Here is a 16,755-nt window from a genome sequence, read left to right on the forward strand (position 1 = left end):
TTTATTTATTTATTTTTTAAGCTTTTATACCGCCCCATCCCCGGAGGGCTCTGGGCGGTGTACAGCAGAGGGAAAACAATGTAAATAATTAAATTAAAACATTTAAAAGCAGCGACAACCATAAAACATTCCTAATAATATGATAAACTACTGTAAAATAGATGGCGTTCACTAATCTACTATAGTAATTTCGTCACCTCCCCCAAAAGGGGGGGCGTCCAGCATTCTAACCTAAAAATTCCCTCCCCCTTCCAAAAGGGAGGAATGGCGAGTCTGAAATGACAGCTGGCCCAGATGTCAGGGCCCGGCCCAAGTATCAGGGCCGGGCCAGGGGCGGGGGCACCATCAACGGCTGAGTCCTCCAAAGGCCCGGCGGAACAGCTCCGTCTTACAGGCCCTGCGGAACTCGCCAAGGTCCCGCAGGGCCCGGACAGCTGGAGGAAGAGCGTTCCACCAGGCCGGGGCCAGAGCCGTGAAGGCTCTGGCCCGTGTGGAGGCCAGCCATATCATCGAGGGGCCAGGGACCACCAGTAGATTGGCCTCCACCGATCGGAGAGGCCGTGCAGGGACGTATGGGGTGATGCGGTCTCGAAGATACGATGGTCCCAGGCAATAAGGCCTTAAAGGTCAATACCAGCACCTTGAAGAGATGATCCGGAATTCCACCGGGAATTGGTGCAGTTGGCGCGAGTATAGGTTGAATATGTAGGCAGGTGGCACTACCTGCAAGCAGGCGTGCCGCTGCATGCTGGACCAACTTCAATCTCCGGATCAAGCGCGAGGAGAGGCCAGCGTGAAGCCCGAGTTACAATAGTCTAATCTGGTGATGACCGTTGCATGGATCTGCAGTGGCTAGGTCCGCTTGGGAGAGGAAGAGGTGCCAGCACAGACCTGGCGAAGATGGAAAGAGCGCAGCCCGGGTTGTATGAGCCACCTGGGTCTCTCCGGTGACAGAGAGGCAATCCAGGTGGACCCCCAGACTGCGAGCGGAGGGGGTCCAGTGCCAAAGTGGCCCCCTCCCACAGCGGCAGGCCGGAAAGACTCTCCTCCCCACGCGGCCAAGCCAGAAGGATCTCTCCGTCTTCGATGAATTCCGGTTTCAGCCTGCTCTGCCGCAACCAACCAGCGACCGCCTCCAAACAGTGCTGTAGAGCCACAGAGGCGGCGGCTGATACCCCCTCCATCAACAGAGCAGGCATGTGTCATCAGCGTGCTGATGACAGACCAGCCCGAAAACTCCATTACCAACTGAGCAAGGGGTCGCATATAGATATTAAATAGCAGCGGGGATAGTCGCGCCCCCTGGGGTACACCGCGTACGAAGCGGGCACTGCCGTGAGGCTTGATCCCCGCACCTCACTTGCCGACTCCGGCCCCGGAGAAACGAGACAATCCGGTGAAGGACAGTGCCTGCGCCTTGCACTCCAGAGGCAGCCAGGCGATTGGGTCAAAAGATGGTGGTGGAACCCGTCAAACGCATGCGGTGAAAAGGATCTAACAACACCAACGGCGCCGATCACTCTCGGTCAAGCTGAATACGGTGTGTCATGTGCCAGCGAGGAGAACAGGTGGTCGTCCCATGCAACTACGGAAGCCGGACTGGAAGAGGGTCCAAAAGCCGATGCGTCATCAAGAAAACCTTGAAGCTGCTCCAACACCACTCTCTCAATTACCTTCCCCAGAAGCGAAAGATTTGAGAAGCAGCGGTAGTTGGCGAGATCACTCGGGATCTAGCCAGTGGATGCTTTTGGAGAGTGGGCGGGACCACTGCCTCCTTCAACCCATCCGGGAAGGTTCCTTGCACTCAAAGGGAACCATTGATTATACTCAACAGATGGGGTCGTAGCTCCGCCCGGCAGGTTTTCACAAAACCAAGGCGGGCCCCGCAGTCCAAGAAGGACAAGTAGTAGGTCTAACAGCAGCTAAAGGCTCTGTCGACAGCGGCTTCAGAGGGAAACAGGGAGAACTATGGGCCAAACAAGGGCCCGAAGACGGCAAGGGAGTCTCCAGTTCACTAATTGTAGCTAATGTGGGCGAAAGGTCATGGCGGAGCGCCGCAATCTTATCCGCAAAAAAGCTCATAAATGCCTCACAGCTGATACTCAATTGGGAATTTGAAGATCTCTCCAATAAGGAGGTCAATGACCGAATTATGCGAAACAATTGTGCTGGGCGAGAGCTAGCGGATGCGAGGGAGGAGGAGAAGAAGGCCCTCTTCACTTCCTTCGTCGCCACCTCATAGGCTTTCATAAGCGTCCTATAGGGTGTTCGCGCAGCTTCGTCGCGAGTTTTCCTCCACACTCGCTCTAGACGTCTAAGTTCCCGCTTCATGCGGCGCAGCTCCTCTGTATACCACGGAGCGCGTCGCACGCGGGGACGTAGAGGGCGCCGGGGAGCAACAGCATCGATGGCATCGGAGAGCCGGGAGTTCCAGTCCTCCACCTGCTCATCGAGTGTGCCGGCGGGTTCAGGGTCCCGCAGAGCATTCAGGAAACCAAGTGGATCCATAAGTCTCCGCGGGCGGGCGTAAATTAGCCCGTCGCCTAGACGGGGTTGATGCGGCAAGTCCACCCGGACCTTCAGGGCATAATGGTCGGACCATGGCACTCTTTCAGTAGAGGATACGACCAAATTTATCCCCGACCCGAAGACCAAATCCAGCGTGTGCCCAGCCTCATGGGTGGGGCCAGAATTTATCAAGGAGAGGCCTAGCGTCGCCATGGATGACACTAGATCCGCAGCCGCTGTACATGAGGCGGCATCGACATGGGCGTTGAAGTCCCCCAAGACAATAAGCCTTGGGAACCGCAACGCCCAGTCCGACACCACCTCCAGCAGCTGTGGCAGGCCGCTTCCCGGTGCGCTAGGCGACCGGTACACTAGGAGAACGGCCAACCTCTCCGGGGCCAACCACTCCAGGCCGACACACTCTATGCCGGTGACCTCCGGGACGGGGGCTGCCCTAAAGGGAATAGATTCACGGATGAACAATGCTACACCGCCCCCCCGGCCCTGTGTTCGAGATTGGTGAAGGCACGCGAAACCCGGGGGCGCGACCTCGCCCAAGGCGACGGTCTCACCTTCGCGCACCCAGGTCTCGGTGACACATGCCAGGTCCACCTGTTGGGCTCCGAGAAAATCTCGGAGCACTGCGGTCTTATTGTTGATGGACCTGGCATTAATTAGCACCAAAGACGAAGCAGAGTGTCCCTGATCCCAACCACCATCGTTTCTCGGGATAGGTCGGAGGTCAGAAGGCAGACGAGCATAATTATATCTCATGTGTCTTCTATCATATGGCCGCCGCCTACCGCTGTATCTACCCCGTCCCATCAATACAGGGATCCCCAGCCCCAAAGTTGGTGCCCCCATGACTCTGCCACCCTCCCCCTTGCCTAAAAAGCCTGGCTAATACTCTACAGAATAATACCTAACACAATTAATTAAGCTACACCTACCCTATCAACCTAAATCTAATCTAATCTAAAAACCTCAATCTAAGAGACAGGTCGGTTAAGCCAAAAATAAATACAATTCAAATTCTGATAGCCTGCCCACAATTAATACAAATTCAATTCTAATAGCTATCCACCCTTCCTATCAAATATAATTTATACAAACTAATCGAGACAATAAACAGGAAGTTGGAAGGGAGGAAATTGCAAGTCGGGGTGCCAAGTCACAATGAGGGGTGGTACTATGGCCACCGCGGCTCCCAGTGGGGTTGGTGGTAGTGATAGTAAAAACCTATGATAATGGACACCCCACTATGCAAACGGTAGGTCCGGGGCTCACACCACCCGGGCCAGCCGCATGAATGCTGGTCCAACAAAAGGTTCGCAGGATGGTAATCTAGGGCTATGGTCCAGGTAACAATAAAAAAGCCTCTGCCACCGGCTGACCCGGCTAGCCCTAAGACAGCAGATATAAAGTGTGGGAATGGTCTTCCAGGGCGCGCCTCGCCCAGCCCTCTCACTGCTGGTTCGCACGTCCTGGGAAGGGCGATGATGTCATCAAATGCCCGTACAACTAGCCTTTCCAGTAGGTTCCGCCAGCTATACCACTGAGAGCGTCCAATTTCCTGGCACGCTGCCGAGGTTCTCTCCTGATGAATACAAAGCTGTGATGACAGCCTCTGCTGTAATAAAGTAAGTGTCCCGGGCTGTCTTAACGTTGGAAATATAGCACCCGCAGTACCAAAGGTGACCACAGGGCCGATCGCTCTACTGCCACCTGTGGCAGAGCGCGGCACTGCTTCTGCCGTATCTGATGTTATTTTCCTATGGGAGTCTCTGGCTGGCGGCGTCCATGATGGAAAATAGGAGGGAATCACTGCCACTAATTCCCGACGTCGCAACCACCAGGACTCTCCGAGTTTCCTTTTTGTTCTTTGCGCTGCGTTCCTCTCCGGCGCGTCACGCCACGCTACAAGCGCCACGCCACAGAGGGCCCCAGCTGGTGACGTCCGCTGCAAAGAGTGAAAGGGAATCTCTGCCACCGATTCCCAACGTCGCCCCGAGACTCCGGCTTCAGGCACTTCAAGCGCCGCGCCCAACTCTCTTTATACAAACTAACTCTCGAAGATCCCGCAGGGCCTGGACGGTTGGTGGAAGAGTGTTCCACCAGGCCGGGGCAGGGGCCGTAAAGGCCCTGGCCCGGGTGGAGGCCAGCCGTATGTGGAAGATTTGCAAAACACCTTGTGTAAGAAGCTGGCAGCTACAAGTGAGAATCTTCATTACGCTCAGCAAATGCAAAAGAACTGGTATGAGAAATGTTTGGAACCGGGGAACAAAAGTCCCTTCCGCACAAACAGAATCATGCACTTTCAATCCCCTTTCAGTGCACTTTGCAGCCGGATTTCACAGTAAAGAATAGCAAAGTCCACTTTCAAACAGTTCTGCATTATCTTGCCTGCGTCAACGTCTCGCTTTTACAATTTAAAAGGGAAAACCACTCTGGAAGGGCCTTTTTCAAATGGGATGAAGAGTGTGTTCCGTGAGGCTAATAAAGCCTAGTGGTGCCATGTTAATATTTTTTTTTTAATCCTACTTCGAAAGAAGTCCGCTGGTACTCCTGGCTTGTCGAGAGGGAGATGTGTAACCTCTATCTGTGGGTTCTGTGGGGCAGAACTTGGAATGAGTTTGCAACAACAAATTTTTAAAAACAAAATGGTTTACTTTCTTAACATATAACAGCGGTGGCGAACCTATGGCACGGGTGCCAGAGGTGGCACTCAGAGCCCTTTCTGTGGGCACGCTTGCACAGAGACCGTCATGTGGAGGGGTGGAAAATCACCCCCTCCCACACACACACACATCCAGACTGACCTGGGCATGATCGTTTACCTGGGAGTAAGCTCAGTTGCTGGCAATGGGGCTTGCTTTCAAGTAAACCCTCCTAGGGTCGTGATTCACCCATTTGAAGTGCTGCATGGTAGCTTCACCAAGCTTACTCCCAAGTAATGCATTTCTAAACTGAAACCTCAGTATTCAGATTAAATTGCCGTGTTGGCACTTTGCAATAAATAAGTGGGTTTTGGGTTGCAATTTGGGCACTCGGTCTCAAAAAGGTTCGCCATCACTGACATATAACATCAAACATCAACATTTAACATCACACTATAAGGTCCTGCTCAGGTTTCACTTCAAGTCCTTCTAGTTACAGTCTTCTGATATTACCAAGTCCAATTCTTCTTTGCAAGTGGGTTGGCTCCTGAAGACTCCAAGGGCTTGGTGAACAGGATTCAACATGATGAAGGTTTCCAGGAGAACTCTCACCCATTACAACCGCGAAAACCCTGAAACAATAAACTCCAACATTTACAACATAGCAAAAACAAGCAACTACCTTCCCAGTAGTTCCCAACAACATTGCAGTTACCCTAACAAGGCTTATTTATTTATTTATTTATTTATTTATTTATTTATTTATTTATTTATTTATTTATTTATTTATTTAATTATGGGATTTCTATACCGCCCGATCCCCAAAGGGTCCGAGTCTGGTAGCCTGGTCTCCTCCAAACCACATGAGCTCTGCAGCCTTCTGCTGCTTTGAGTCTCCACCCCTTTCTGGGTCAACCCATTCTGAGCATGGGGGTTACAGATGCAGGGTACACTCTGGAGGGACTGGGGGGGAAACTTAATCTAGGAATGAAAGTGAGTGTGTAAACATTTCCTCATCTGTCTCTTAGGCCCTTTCCGCACATGCAGAGTAATGCACTTCAAATCCACTTTCAGAATTGTTTGCAACTGGATTTTTCTATTCCGCACAGTAAAATCCAGCTGCAAAGTGCATTGAAATTGAATTGAAAGCACATTGTTCTGCATGTGTGGAAGGGGCCGTAGAAACAGCTGGTAGAGATGATGGTTGTCTTGACTGCATATGCTGACGTGTTTTCCTCTGAACCCCAAAGCGAGAGAAAACATTGGGGGTTCCTCACTCTCACTAACTGCGGGGCTTTTGGTATCAGCGGCACAGTAACGCAGAGCGCGTCTGCAGGGAAATCTATGCCACGAAGAAACACTCAAATTACCCAAAATTTACCAAGGAGGATCTTGATTTTTCTGGCAGCCATTCCTCGTAATTTGCTCTCTTTTGAGAAGAGAAATCTTGGTTGGTGCCTCAACCAAGCATGGCGTGGTGGTTAAGAGCCGAGTGGAGTCTAATCTGGAGAACTCGGTTTGTTTCCGCACTCCTCCACCTGAGTGGCAGAGGCTTATCTGGTGAACCAGATGTGTTCCTGCACTCCTGCATTCCTGCAGGGTGACCTTGGGCCAGTCACAGTTCTCTCAGGACTCTCTCAGCCCCACCTGCCTCGCAAGGTGTCTGTTGTGGGAAGAGGAAGGGAAAGGCGCTTGGAAGCCACCTTGGGTCTCCTTACAAGAGAGAAAGGTGGGGTATAAATCAGAGGTGGGATCCAGCAGGTTCTGCCCAGTTCCCGAGAGTGGGTTACTAATTATTTGTGTGTGCCGAGAGGGAGTTACTCATTGGGCCCGCTTTTCCGCCTCCACACCCTCGCCTCCCTGAGAGGCATCCTGCCTTTGAACGTGAAGGCTCCATATAGCAATTGCGACTAATAATGTAACTCCCTGAACTGGTTTAATCCCTTTCAGGTACTGCAATTCATTGATTCTCAGCCTTTCGTACCTTTTATCTCACCAGTCTCTATCAAAGAACCTGGGTGTTTCACCATGGCTGTGCTCAGATTTGTGAGTTGGGGCATTTTCTATAATGTGATGATGATTTAGAAATGACCTGGTGCCAAAAAATTTTTTGGGGTCGTGGTGGGGTGGCTGCCCATGGGGGGGGCGGGGGCATCCAACTCAGGTTTCGCCCAGGGCTCAGGTTTGCCTAGGTACGCCTCTGCCCCCTTTGCTGAGTGGGGGGGCTGGCGAGGGAACCTGTTACTAAAATGTTGGAATCCCACCACTGGTATGAATCCAAAACTCTTCTTCTCTTTCCAAACTGCCCCTGTACGCACATAGTACCCCCCACTGGTTTTCCCACCTCTCACGAAGCTAAACGAATAAATGAGCATGAAACACGGCTACGCCAGTCGCGGCTCCGGACAGCTTTTTACCTAGGTCAATTGGCCAATTGGCCATGCTGGTAGGGGCTGATGGGAATTGTAGTTCCTGAACATCTGGAGAGCCGCAGGTTCCCTACCCCTGACCTAGGTAGTAAATGTCTCTTACCTAGATCGTAAATGTCTCTGGAAACATTTTTCTAGCTGCCAGATTTCCATAATCGCTTCCACCTGCTCCGCCGAGCAATTAAGCTGGCTGTTGTGTCATAATCTTCTTTCCAAAACAGTCTGTCTCAGCCAGTTCATACCACGCTGTTGAGATCACCATCGGACAGCCCAGCGCTGAGAAAATTGCTGCTCCTTTCATCCGTCCTGAAGTTGGAGACGGAAGCACTGACAGGTGGAGCCGGAGCCCAGCACGGTGCCAGGGTGCCCGGACAGCCCGCTCCCGCTCCCTCCAACAGGTTCGCCTGAGAGGTCGTGGGGGCTGCCGGCCAGAGCTTGAACCTGGCGCCCTGAAGGAGGGCCCAGCCGCTCACTTTCCCGCCTGGCAGAGGAGAGCTCTCAGCCAAGGCTGCAATCAGCCATGATGCCAGAGAGCTCGGCCGCTGCCTCCACGATCATAGAAGCAGAAGGATCCGGGCGAGGCGGAGAGATGCTCAGAGGCTCAGTTCTCCGGTCCAGCCCCCCACGTGCTGGGCGCGTGTGGGGCACCACAAGGAGGGTGCCGTTGCGCCAGAGGGGATCATCCGGGACCCACAAGCGCCAGCGTAGGAGGGTGCCGCGAATGCGCCAAGCTCGGAGCAACAAAATCCTGTGAATTGACCTGTCTGCTGCTGTCGTGGGCGCCCCAGCCAGGATTCCTCAGAGGATGACCCGGGTCCATCAGAGTCTCAGCCGGCTGGATCGCCAGAGCCACAGTTGGTTGAGACCTGTGAGCAGCCAGCAGCCACACAGGTGGAGGACAGTGCCAGCCCAAGCCAAGCCAAGAGCAAGAGGACAGGGCAGGAGGTCCCGCCGGCTCACCTGGTTCTGTGAGGCAGCTCAGACAGCAGGCACTGCACGCTAAAAGACACAGCGCTGAGTTCAAGGGCCAGAGACACTGAATGGACAACCCGTTAAGTCAGCTCAGGACTCAGACTGAGCAGGAATTGCAGGCTTACAAGAGGCAGCTGCGAACAGCAGGGGTTGCAGGAGCAACTTTGTGAAATCTGTAGTGCCTGCTCTCGGACTGAAGATTTGGCTTTGCGGACCCGGACCGGTTTGATTGATCCGTCCTTGCTCAACGGATACCCCTCGCTCGGGGCTGCTTTCCCCAGAAGGGAAAATAAGTGTTCTATACTCTCTGCCTGTCCTCAGCAAACAACTGTAACCGGAGACTCCTGTGCAGTGGCGTAACGCCTAGGGGACAGGGGGTACGCAACACACTGGGCACAAGCCGGTTCAGGGGTTTGGCCGGGGTGTTTCGGGGCCGGGCAGGGGCAGGGCAGGGGCGCAGGGCATACGAGTGCTCCAACCCTGCTCCTGTGTGTTCAGCCAATGATGACAGCTGCTCTCTCTCTCTCTCTCTCTGTTGGCCTCGTGAATGGACGCTGGACTCAAATGGGATTCTTTATCAGATACCAACTCGTGCATCATAGAGAGATACTTGACTGCTTCTGTTCGTCCCACTGTTCCTTGGCAGGAAATGACCTTCAGCTGGAATCTGGCGGCTGCCTCTTGCTTCACTGATCTCTCCATCAGTGGCAGCCGGAGCGAGGTGGTGGTGGAACCTCTGTTGGAGTCTCTTTTGGAGCTTGAGTCGGGCATGACGGAGAGATGCCGGCTGCCTCCTGCCCTTCCTGCAACGACCTCATCATTGGCAATTGGAAGACAGACACGGTTTTTCCCAGCTGCATCAGGGTCCGAGCATGATGGGGAAAAGTCTGGTTTCTGCACAACCTAAACCTTAGGACGAACATTCTGACAGTCAGGGCTGTTCGACAGTGGAATGCGCTGCCTCGGAGTGTGGTGGAGTCTCCTTCTTTGTAGGTTTTTAAAGAGAGGCTGATTGGCCATCTGTCAGGAGTGCTTTGATTGTGTGTTCCTGCATGGCAGGGAGTTGGACTTGATGGCCCTTGGGGGTCTCTTCCAACTCTATGATTCCATGATTTGTGCATGACGTAGGAGGTTAAGAGCAGGTGCACTCTAATCTGGAGGAACCGGGTTTGATTCCCAGCTCTGCCGCCTGAGCTGTGGAGGCTTATCTGGGGAATTCAGATTAGCCTATGCACTCCCACACACGCCAGCTGGGTGACCTTGGGCTAGTCACAGCTTCTCGGAGCTCTCTCAGCCCCACCCACTTCACGGGGTGTTTGTTGTGAGGGGGGAAGGGCAAGGAGATTGTAAGCCCCTTTGAGTCTCATACAGGAGAGAAAGGGGGGATGTAAATCCAAACTCTTCTTCTTCTCCTTCTTCTCATGGCCCATCCAGGGTCTTTGGAATCCAGAATGTACGCTCACCCTCATCTTTGGTTTAGTGACTATTTCCAAGTCAGCTGGGTAAGGGCATCCTGTCCCACTGCGGTGTGGTGGTTAAGAGCAGCACACTCTGGAGAACCGGGTTCGATTCCCCACTCCTTCACATGAGCGACAGACTTATCTGTTGAACTGGATTTGTTTCCCCGCTCCTGCACATGAAGCCTGCATGTTAACCTTGGGTTATTGCAGTTCTTTCAGGAACTATCTCAGCCGCCACTTGTGCCACAGGGCAGGGGGGTAACAAACTCGCTCCTCCAGAGGCTCATGGTCTGAGCACCCCATCAGTCCCTCCCAACATGAGCATTGGCTATACTGGCAAGGGGCTGATGGGAATTGTAGTTCATGAACATCTGGAGGGCCGCGAGTTTGACACCCCTGCCCTGTGAGGTAGGTGAGGCTGAGATAGTTCTGAGAGAACTGCAACCAACCCAAGGTCACCCAGCAGGCTTCATGTGCAGGAGCGGGGAAACAAATCCAGTTCAACAGATAAGTCTGTCGCTCGTGTGGAGGAGTGGGGAATCGAACCCGGTTCTCCAGAGGGTGCTGCTCTTAACCACCACACCGCAGTGGGACAGTTTGACACCTGTGTCACAGGGTGTCTGTTGTGGGGAGAAGAAGGGAAAAGGAGTTTGTAAGCTGACTTGAGACTCCTTATGGTGTAGCAAAGCGGGATCTATAGCCAGATTTTCCCCTTCTTCTCCCGACTCCATGCCAAACTCATTGCGTGCCTTCTCTCCCGATGCCACCCCAAAAGAATTCACTCCCGAAGGATCCTCCACCCACCCCCCACCCCAGCTTGCAACAGCCACTTTTCTTGCTGAGCCGGTCACTTCCTCTTAACTTCCCCATCCCCAGAGGCAGCATCTCTGACTTGTCGTGTGTCACGCCAGGAGATTCTGGCACAACAGCCTTTTCCACCCCGGGAAGCAGCTGTGGGGCAGATCTTCCGCGCAAGCCAGCTTGACACTGAGCCCCTACGGTTTCTGACGACACAAAGGTGAGTGTGGGGGCAAGGGCAGGAGTCACGAGAGAAGGAACCTATGCCCTGTATGTAGAAACCCAGAGCAGGGAGGCGTGGTGTATGCACAGAGCTGAGAGAAATTTGAGTGCAAAATAAGTAAATGGAGGAACTGGAGCCAGGTCTTCCTGCTCCAACCACTGTACAACATGGGTTTTCTACATGATTTGTTTGCTTGCAACGTGCCGCGAAACCGCTTCACAATTCCGCAGCAACCTCTGGTTAACTGTCTTGCTCAAGTTTTGCAAAATGAGGTCCGTGGCATCCTCGATTTAAGTCGATTTGTCTTCCTCTTGTCCTTCAGCTTTTCTCAGCATTATTGTCTTTTCCAGCGAGTTGGTTTCTCATGATGTGATCACAGTCGTCCAGCTGCTTTTGACTTTTCTTAGCATTATTGTCTTTTCCAGCGATCAGTAAGTTGTTTTCTCATGTTGTGATCATAATAGTCCTGCTGCTTCTGACTTTTCCTAGCATTATTTTCCTTTCCAGCTAGTTGTTTTCTCATGAGGTGACCATAGTACAATTGCCTCCTTTTAGTCATTTTAGTTTCCAGGGAGAATTCAGGCTTGATTTGATCTAAAACCCTCTTCTTGTTCTTTTTGGCAGTCCACAGTATCTATAAAAACTCTCCTCCAAAACCACATTTCAAATGAAATGCTTTATAGAGCATGCAAATTATACTTTGCTAGATCAGACCCAGAGTCCCTGAATACATCCCTGGAAAGTTCACGAGCAGATGCCTGTTATCTCCTCTCCTTTGTCACCAGCATCTAGGATATACTGCCTGTGAATGTGGAAGTTCTATTTCCAAATGCTGAATTTTTCAATTTTGTAATTGTTTATTTTATGTTGTTTTTTAAATTTTTCTACCCCGCCCATCCCCGAAGGTCTCAGGGCGGCAGACAACATATTAAAACACCGGGTGCAAGAATAAATAATAAGTTAAAATACAAATAAAATTGAATAAAAATACAATAAAATAAAGTTGAGGTTTTGATTCCCACCCATTTTCCATAGAATTTAGATCATGATATGCGTGACTTGCACTCCCATTTTATCCTCACAACAGAAGAAGAGGAAGAGTTTGGATTTATATCCCCCCTTTCTCTCCTGCAGGAGACTCAAAGGGGCTGACAATCTCCTTGCCCTTCCCCCCTCACAACAAACACCCTGTGAGGTAGGTGGGGCTGAGAGAGCTCCAAGAAGCTGTGACTGGCCCAAGGTCACCCAGCTGGCGTGTGTGGGAGTGCACAGGCTAACCCGAATTCCCCAGATAAGCCTCCACAACTCAGGCAGCAGAGCTGGGAATCAAACCCGGTTCCTCCAGATTAGATACACAAGCTCTTAACCTCCTACGCCTGCTGCTCCTTGAGGGGGTGAACGATACGTACAGTGAGATTTGAATCCAATGCTTCATCTGCTACACTGTGAACCAAGGAGGAGTCACTATCAAGGCTCGCCTGTTCCAGTATTCTGTCTCTACCGCTGACCAGCAAGATGATTCCAAGAAGTTCTCAAGACAAAAAAGCCTAAAGAGTAAAGCTTTCCTCTGGTTGGTCCTTACCAATTTTGGGGGTCTCTAAACATGGAAGTCCTATTTAGCTAGTATTGTGGATTGTTTACCGTGGCTATAAAACTGTCCTGCTTTATGAATCAGTCTCCTTTCTCCAGCCCAGCTAAACTGCTAGTCCTGCGCCAGGGAATTCCAGTAGCAAACTGATATGTCGTTCTGCTGGTTAGCACGGCAAAAAATATCCGGCACCTGTTTTTAATGACAGTAGGAAGCACAGATTCAATCTCTGGGCAATTGGCTCATAATCTGTTGCTTTCTGTGTTACACTACCTCTAATTAGTGTCGGCAGATTAGTTTTCCAGCAGCCCGTTGGTCTGGCATGGCAAACGTTTCGGAACAAGAAGGATATCTGGCTGCCCTTGACCAGGGTGTTTCCGCTCCGGACCCACCTGATGGGCCTTTGGCTGAAAACAGCAATCGCATCAAAACAGCTGGCTTCCCTCCCCCCCCATTCTCCCTTCCCCCCTTTCCTCTTCCCTTCCCCTGTCCTGTGACTGCGCTTTCCTGCCCCTTTTCCTTGCTATGCTGCGCGGTAAAATCCAGCTGCAAAGTGCATTGAAAGTGCATTATGCTGCATGTGCGGAATGGGCCCGAGTTTTTTCCCGACACCGTGAAGTTATAAGAGGATTTTACTGTTTGTATTTATTACCTGATTTTTGTTTTAATGTTGGAAGCCGCCCCGTGCTTGTAAAGGGAAGGGTGGCCTAAAAACCAAATGCATGCATGCATATGTACATACATACACAAGTAAATAAAACCTCTCCCTCTACAGAGCTGGAAGATACGATACAGAAGGGTGATCTAGAAATTGAATTGAATTGAATGAATGAATGAATGAATGAATGAATGAATGAATGAATGAATGAATGAATGAATGAATGAATGAATGAATGAATGAATGAATGAATATCTGTCCCTCCACAGAGCTTGAAAATACCTGAAGGGCGGCCTAGAAATCAAATTGAATGAATGAATGAATGAATGAATGAATGAATGAATGAATGAATGAATGAATGAATGAATGAATGAATGAATGAATGAATGAATGAATGAATGAATAAATAAATAAATAAATAAATACCTCTCCCTCCACAGAGCTAGAAGATAAGATACCTAAAGGGTGGCCTAGAAATCAATTTGAATGAATGAATGAATGAATGAATTATATTGTGAACCCTCTTTGGCCCCTTCCGCACATGCAGAGTAATGCACTTTCAATCCACTTTCACAATTGCTTGCAAGTGGATTTTGCTATTAATTAACGAACAAATAGATACCTCTCCCTCCACAGAGCTAGAAGATAAGATACCTGAAGGGCGGCCTAGAAAGCAAATTGAATGAATTAATGAATTTTGAATGAATGAATGAATGAATGAATGAATGAATGAATGAATGAATGAATGAATGAATGAATGAATGAATGAATGAATGAATGAATGAATGAATGAATGAATAAATAAATAAATAAATAAATACTTCTTCCTCCACAGACCTAGAAGATAAGATACCAAAAGGAAGGCCTAGAAATCAAATTGAATGAATTAATGAATTTTGAATGAATGAATGAATAAATACCTCTCCCTCCACAAAGCTAGAAGATAAGATACCAAAAGGAAGGACTAGAAATCAAATTGAATGAATTAATGAATAAATAAATAAATAAATAAATAAATAAATAAATAAATAAATAAATACCTCTCCCTCCACAGAGCTAGAAGATAAGATACCTGAAGGGCGGCCTAGAAATCAATTTGAATGAATGAATGAATGAATGAATGAATGAATGAATGAATGAATGAATGAATGAATGAATTATATTGTGAACCCTCTTTGGCCCCTTCCACACATGCAGAGTAATGCACTTTCAATCCACTTTCACAATTGCTTGCAAGTGGATTTTGCTATTAATTAATGAACAAATAGATACCTCTCCCTCCACAGAGCTAGAAGATAAGATACCTGAAGGATGGCCTAGAAATCAAATTGAATGAATGAACAAATAAATAAATAAATAAATACTTCTCCCCATCCTCCACAGAACTAGAAGATAAGATACCTGAAGGGCGATCTCTTTCGCAGTCTCTTCCACGCATGCGCGGGCAGCCTCCGTTTCCAGCATTTGGATTGGCTGAATCTTGCCCCATTCTCCCCACTCACTGTCAGTATTTTATTTTAGTTTAGTTTTTATAAGCTGGTGATTCTCTAGTAACCCTTGAGGAGTTTGCTTGCAAGAGAATCAATAGCTTCCCTCTCAGCAAACTCCTTGCGCATGCGAGAGAATCGCTGGCATCACCCTCTTTAAACTCCTCACGTGTGAGAGAGAATCGCCATTTCCCCCCTGCAAACTCCTCAGGCGTGTGGGGGGGCATTCTTTAGTTTGATGGGGCGGGCACACCACTTTTCTGTCCAAGTTTTCTCCCTCCTTTCTAAAAAAACCCCCCAAGGTTTCTCCCTGTGTTTTTTTTCCCACTGCGAGGAGGGGGACGCCGATGCTCAGCGCCTGTCCGTTGGTGGGGCAAGGCGGGAAAAATGGCCCTGCTTCTGCCACCAAGGAGTTTTGCACTGCAGCAGAAGCCACCGGAGCAACAGAGGGGCATTTCAAAAGAACAGTTCTGGAAATCCGCAGAGCAAAGTCAATGCCATGGGGCAGCAGTGAAGCAATACTAGAACCAGGGGGCATCCATTGAAAATGCTGGGGGGAAGAATTAGGACTAATAAAAGGGAACACTTCTTCATGCAACGCGTGATTGGCGTTTGGAATATGCTGCCACAGGAGGTGGTGATGGCCACTCACCTGGATAGCTTTAAAAAGGGCTTGGACAGATTTATGGGGGAGAAGTCGATCTATGGCTACCAATCTTGATCCTCCTTGATCTCAGATTGCAAATGCCTTAGTAGACCAGGTGCTCGGGAGCAGCAGCAGCAGCAGAAGGCCATTGCTTTCACCTCCTGCACGTGAGCTCCCAAAGGCACCTGGTGGGCCACTGCGAGTAGCAGAGTGCTGGACTAGATGGACTCTGGTCTGATCCAGCAGGCTCGCAGCAGTGGCATAGGAGGTTAAGAGCTCGTGTATCTAATCTGGAGGAACCGGGTTTGATTCCCAGCTCTGCCGCCTGAGCTGTGGAGGCTTCTCTGGGGAATTCAGATTAGCCTGGGCACTCCCAAACACGCACTCCCAAAGGTGGGCCACTGCGAGTAGCAGAGTGCTGGACTAGATGGACTCTGGTCTGATCCAGCGGGCTCGTTCTTATGTCCTTATGTCCTTATGTTCAAAGATCTGGCAGAGACGCTGCAGTGCTGGGAACCATGCAGAACTCCTAATTGCACCGGGGCATTCCCCGTGCCAACAGAGGAGCAATTTCACCATGCCAAACAGGCCTAGGGGCACGTGGATCTGTGGCAACTGAAACTCTATCCCATATTATCTTTAACGGTGTCCTGACTGCCCCTTGGAGAGATCTGTGGCTACAGTCAGTGATAAGTTTCCTGGCCGAGACAGCGTATAGCTTGGAGCGACGTGAAAGAATGCGGGAGGGACGGATAACGAAGCCGGTCTCTCGCAATAGCTGTCGTGCTGAAGCATCCTCATTAGCATAGTTCTGAGCTCCATAATGGAATGTGTGACAAAGTCAAGCTGACCTATATCATTATCCTGTCTGGAATACATGAGAGAGAATTAATTTATTAGCAGCGCCTGACAACTGGCAGGAGGGCTATGGGTGGCATAAGGGAGGGTGGGGTGGGAGATATGGTGCCAGCTTGTCGGGCATGGCCCCTGCGTTGCCTGCCATCGATTGGCCGGGGCCCAGGGTCACACCTGGGCCTGTTGTTATCTGCCTTATGTTCTAATCGCTGTGCTTGCAACATAGGGGCTTTCCCCACTACAGAAGGGAGCTAAGGTCGACTCGGTTCCCTTCAGTGGAGGGCGATTCCAGGCTGTCTGCACAGCAACTGAGTTGGCCCCCTGGAACCGAGCTAAGTGGGCGGGATCATCTTGGTGCCTGTTTCGCTTCTCGATCGTGATTGGCGCTTGTGTTACGGCGGGAAACGGGAGCGTTCTTTTTTTTTTACAGTTCTTACAGTTTACAGCTACATGCGCTTTCTGCCCGCCACGACT

General features: G+C 50.4%; 1 protein-coding gene across 1 annotated transcript in view; it reads left to right on the forward strand.

Annotated features, from left to right (window-relative positions):
• Nucleotides 1-8,118, forward strand: part of LOC125425363 (lysosomal acid glucosylceramidase-like) — a 71,180-nt gene extending 63,062 nt beyond the window's left edge. Inside the window, exon 5 of the mRNA XM_048482977.1 lies at nt 7,816-8,118. Within this exon, the coding sequence (XP_048338934.1) occupies nt 7,816-8,118 (303 nt within the window). The remainder of the gene's footprint in view (nt 1-7,815) is intronic.
• The last annotated feature ends 8,637 nt before the right edge of the window (nt 8,119-16,755 follow it).

The sequence above is a fragment of the Sphaerodactylus townsendi genome, unplaced genomic scaffold (genome assembly GCF_021028975.2).
Source record: "Sphaerodactylus townsendi isolate TG3544 unplaced genomic scaffold, MPM_Stown_v2.3 scaffold_33, whole genome shotgun sequence".
Taxonomy (NCBI): Eukaryota; Metazoa; Chordata; class Lepidosauria; order Squamata; family Sphaerodactylidae; genus Sphaerodactylus; species Sphaerodactylus townsendi.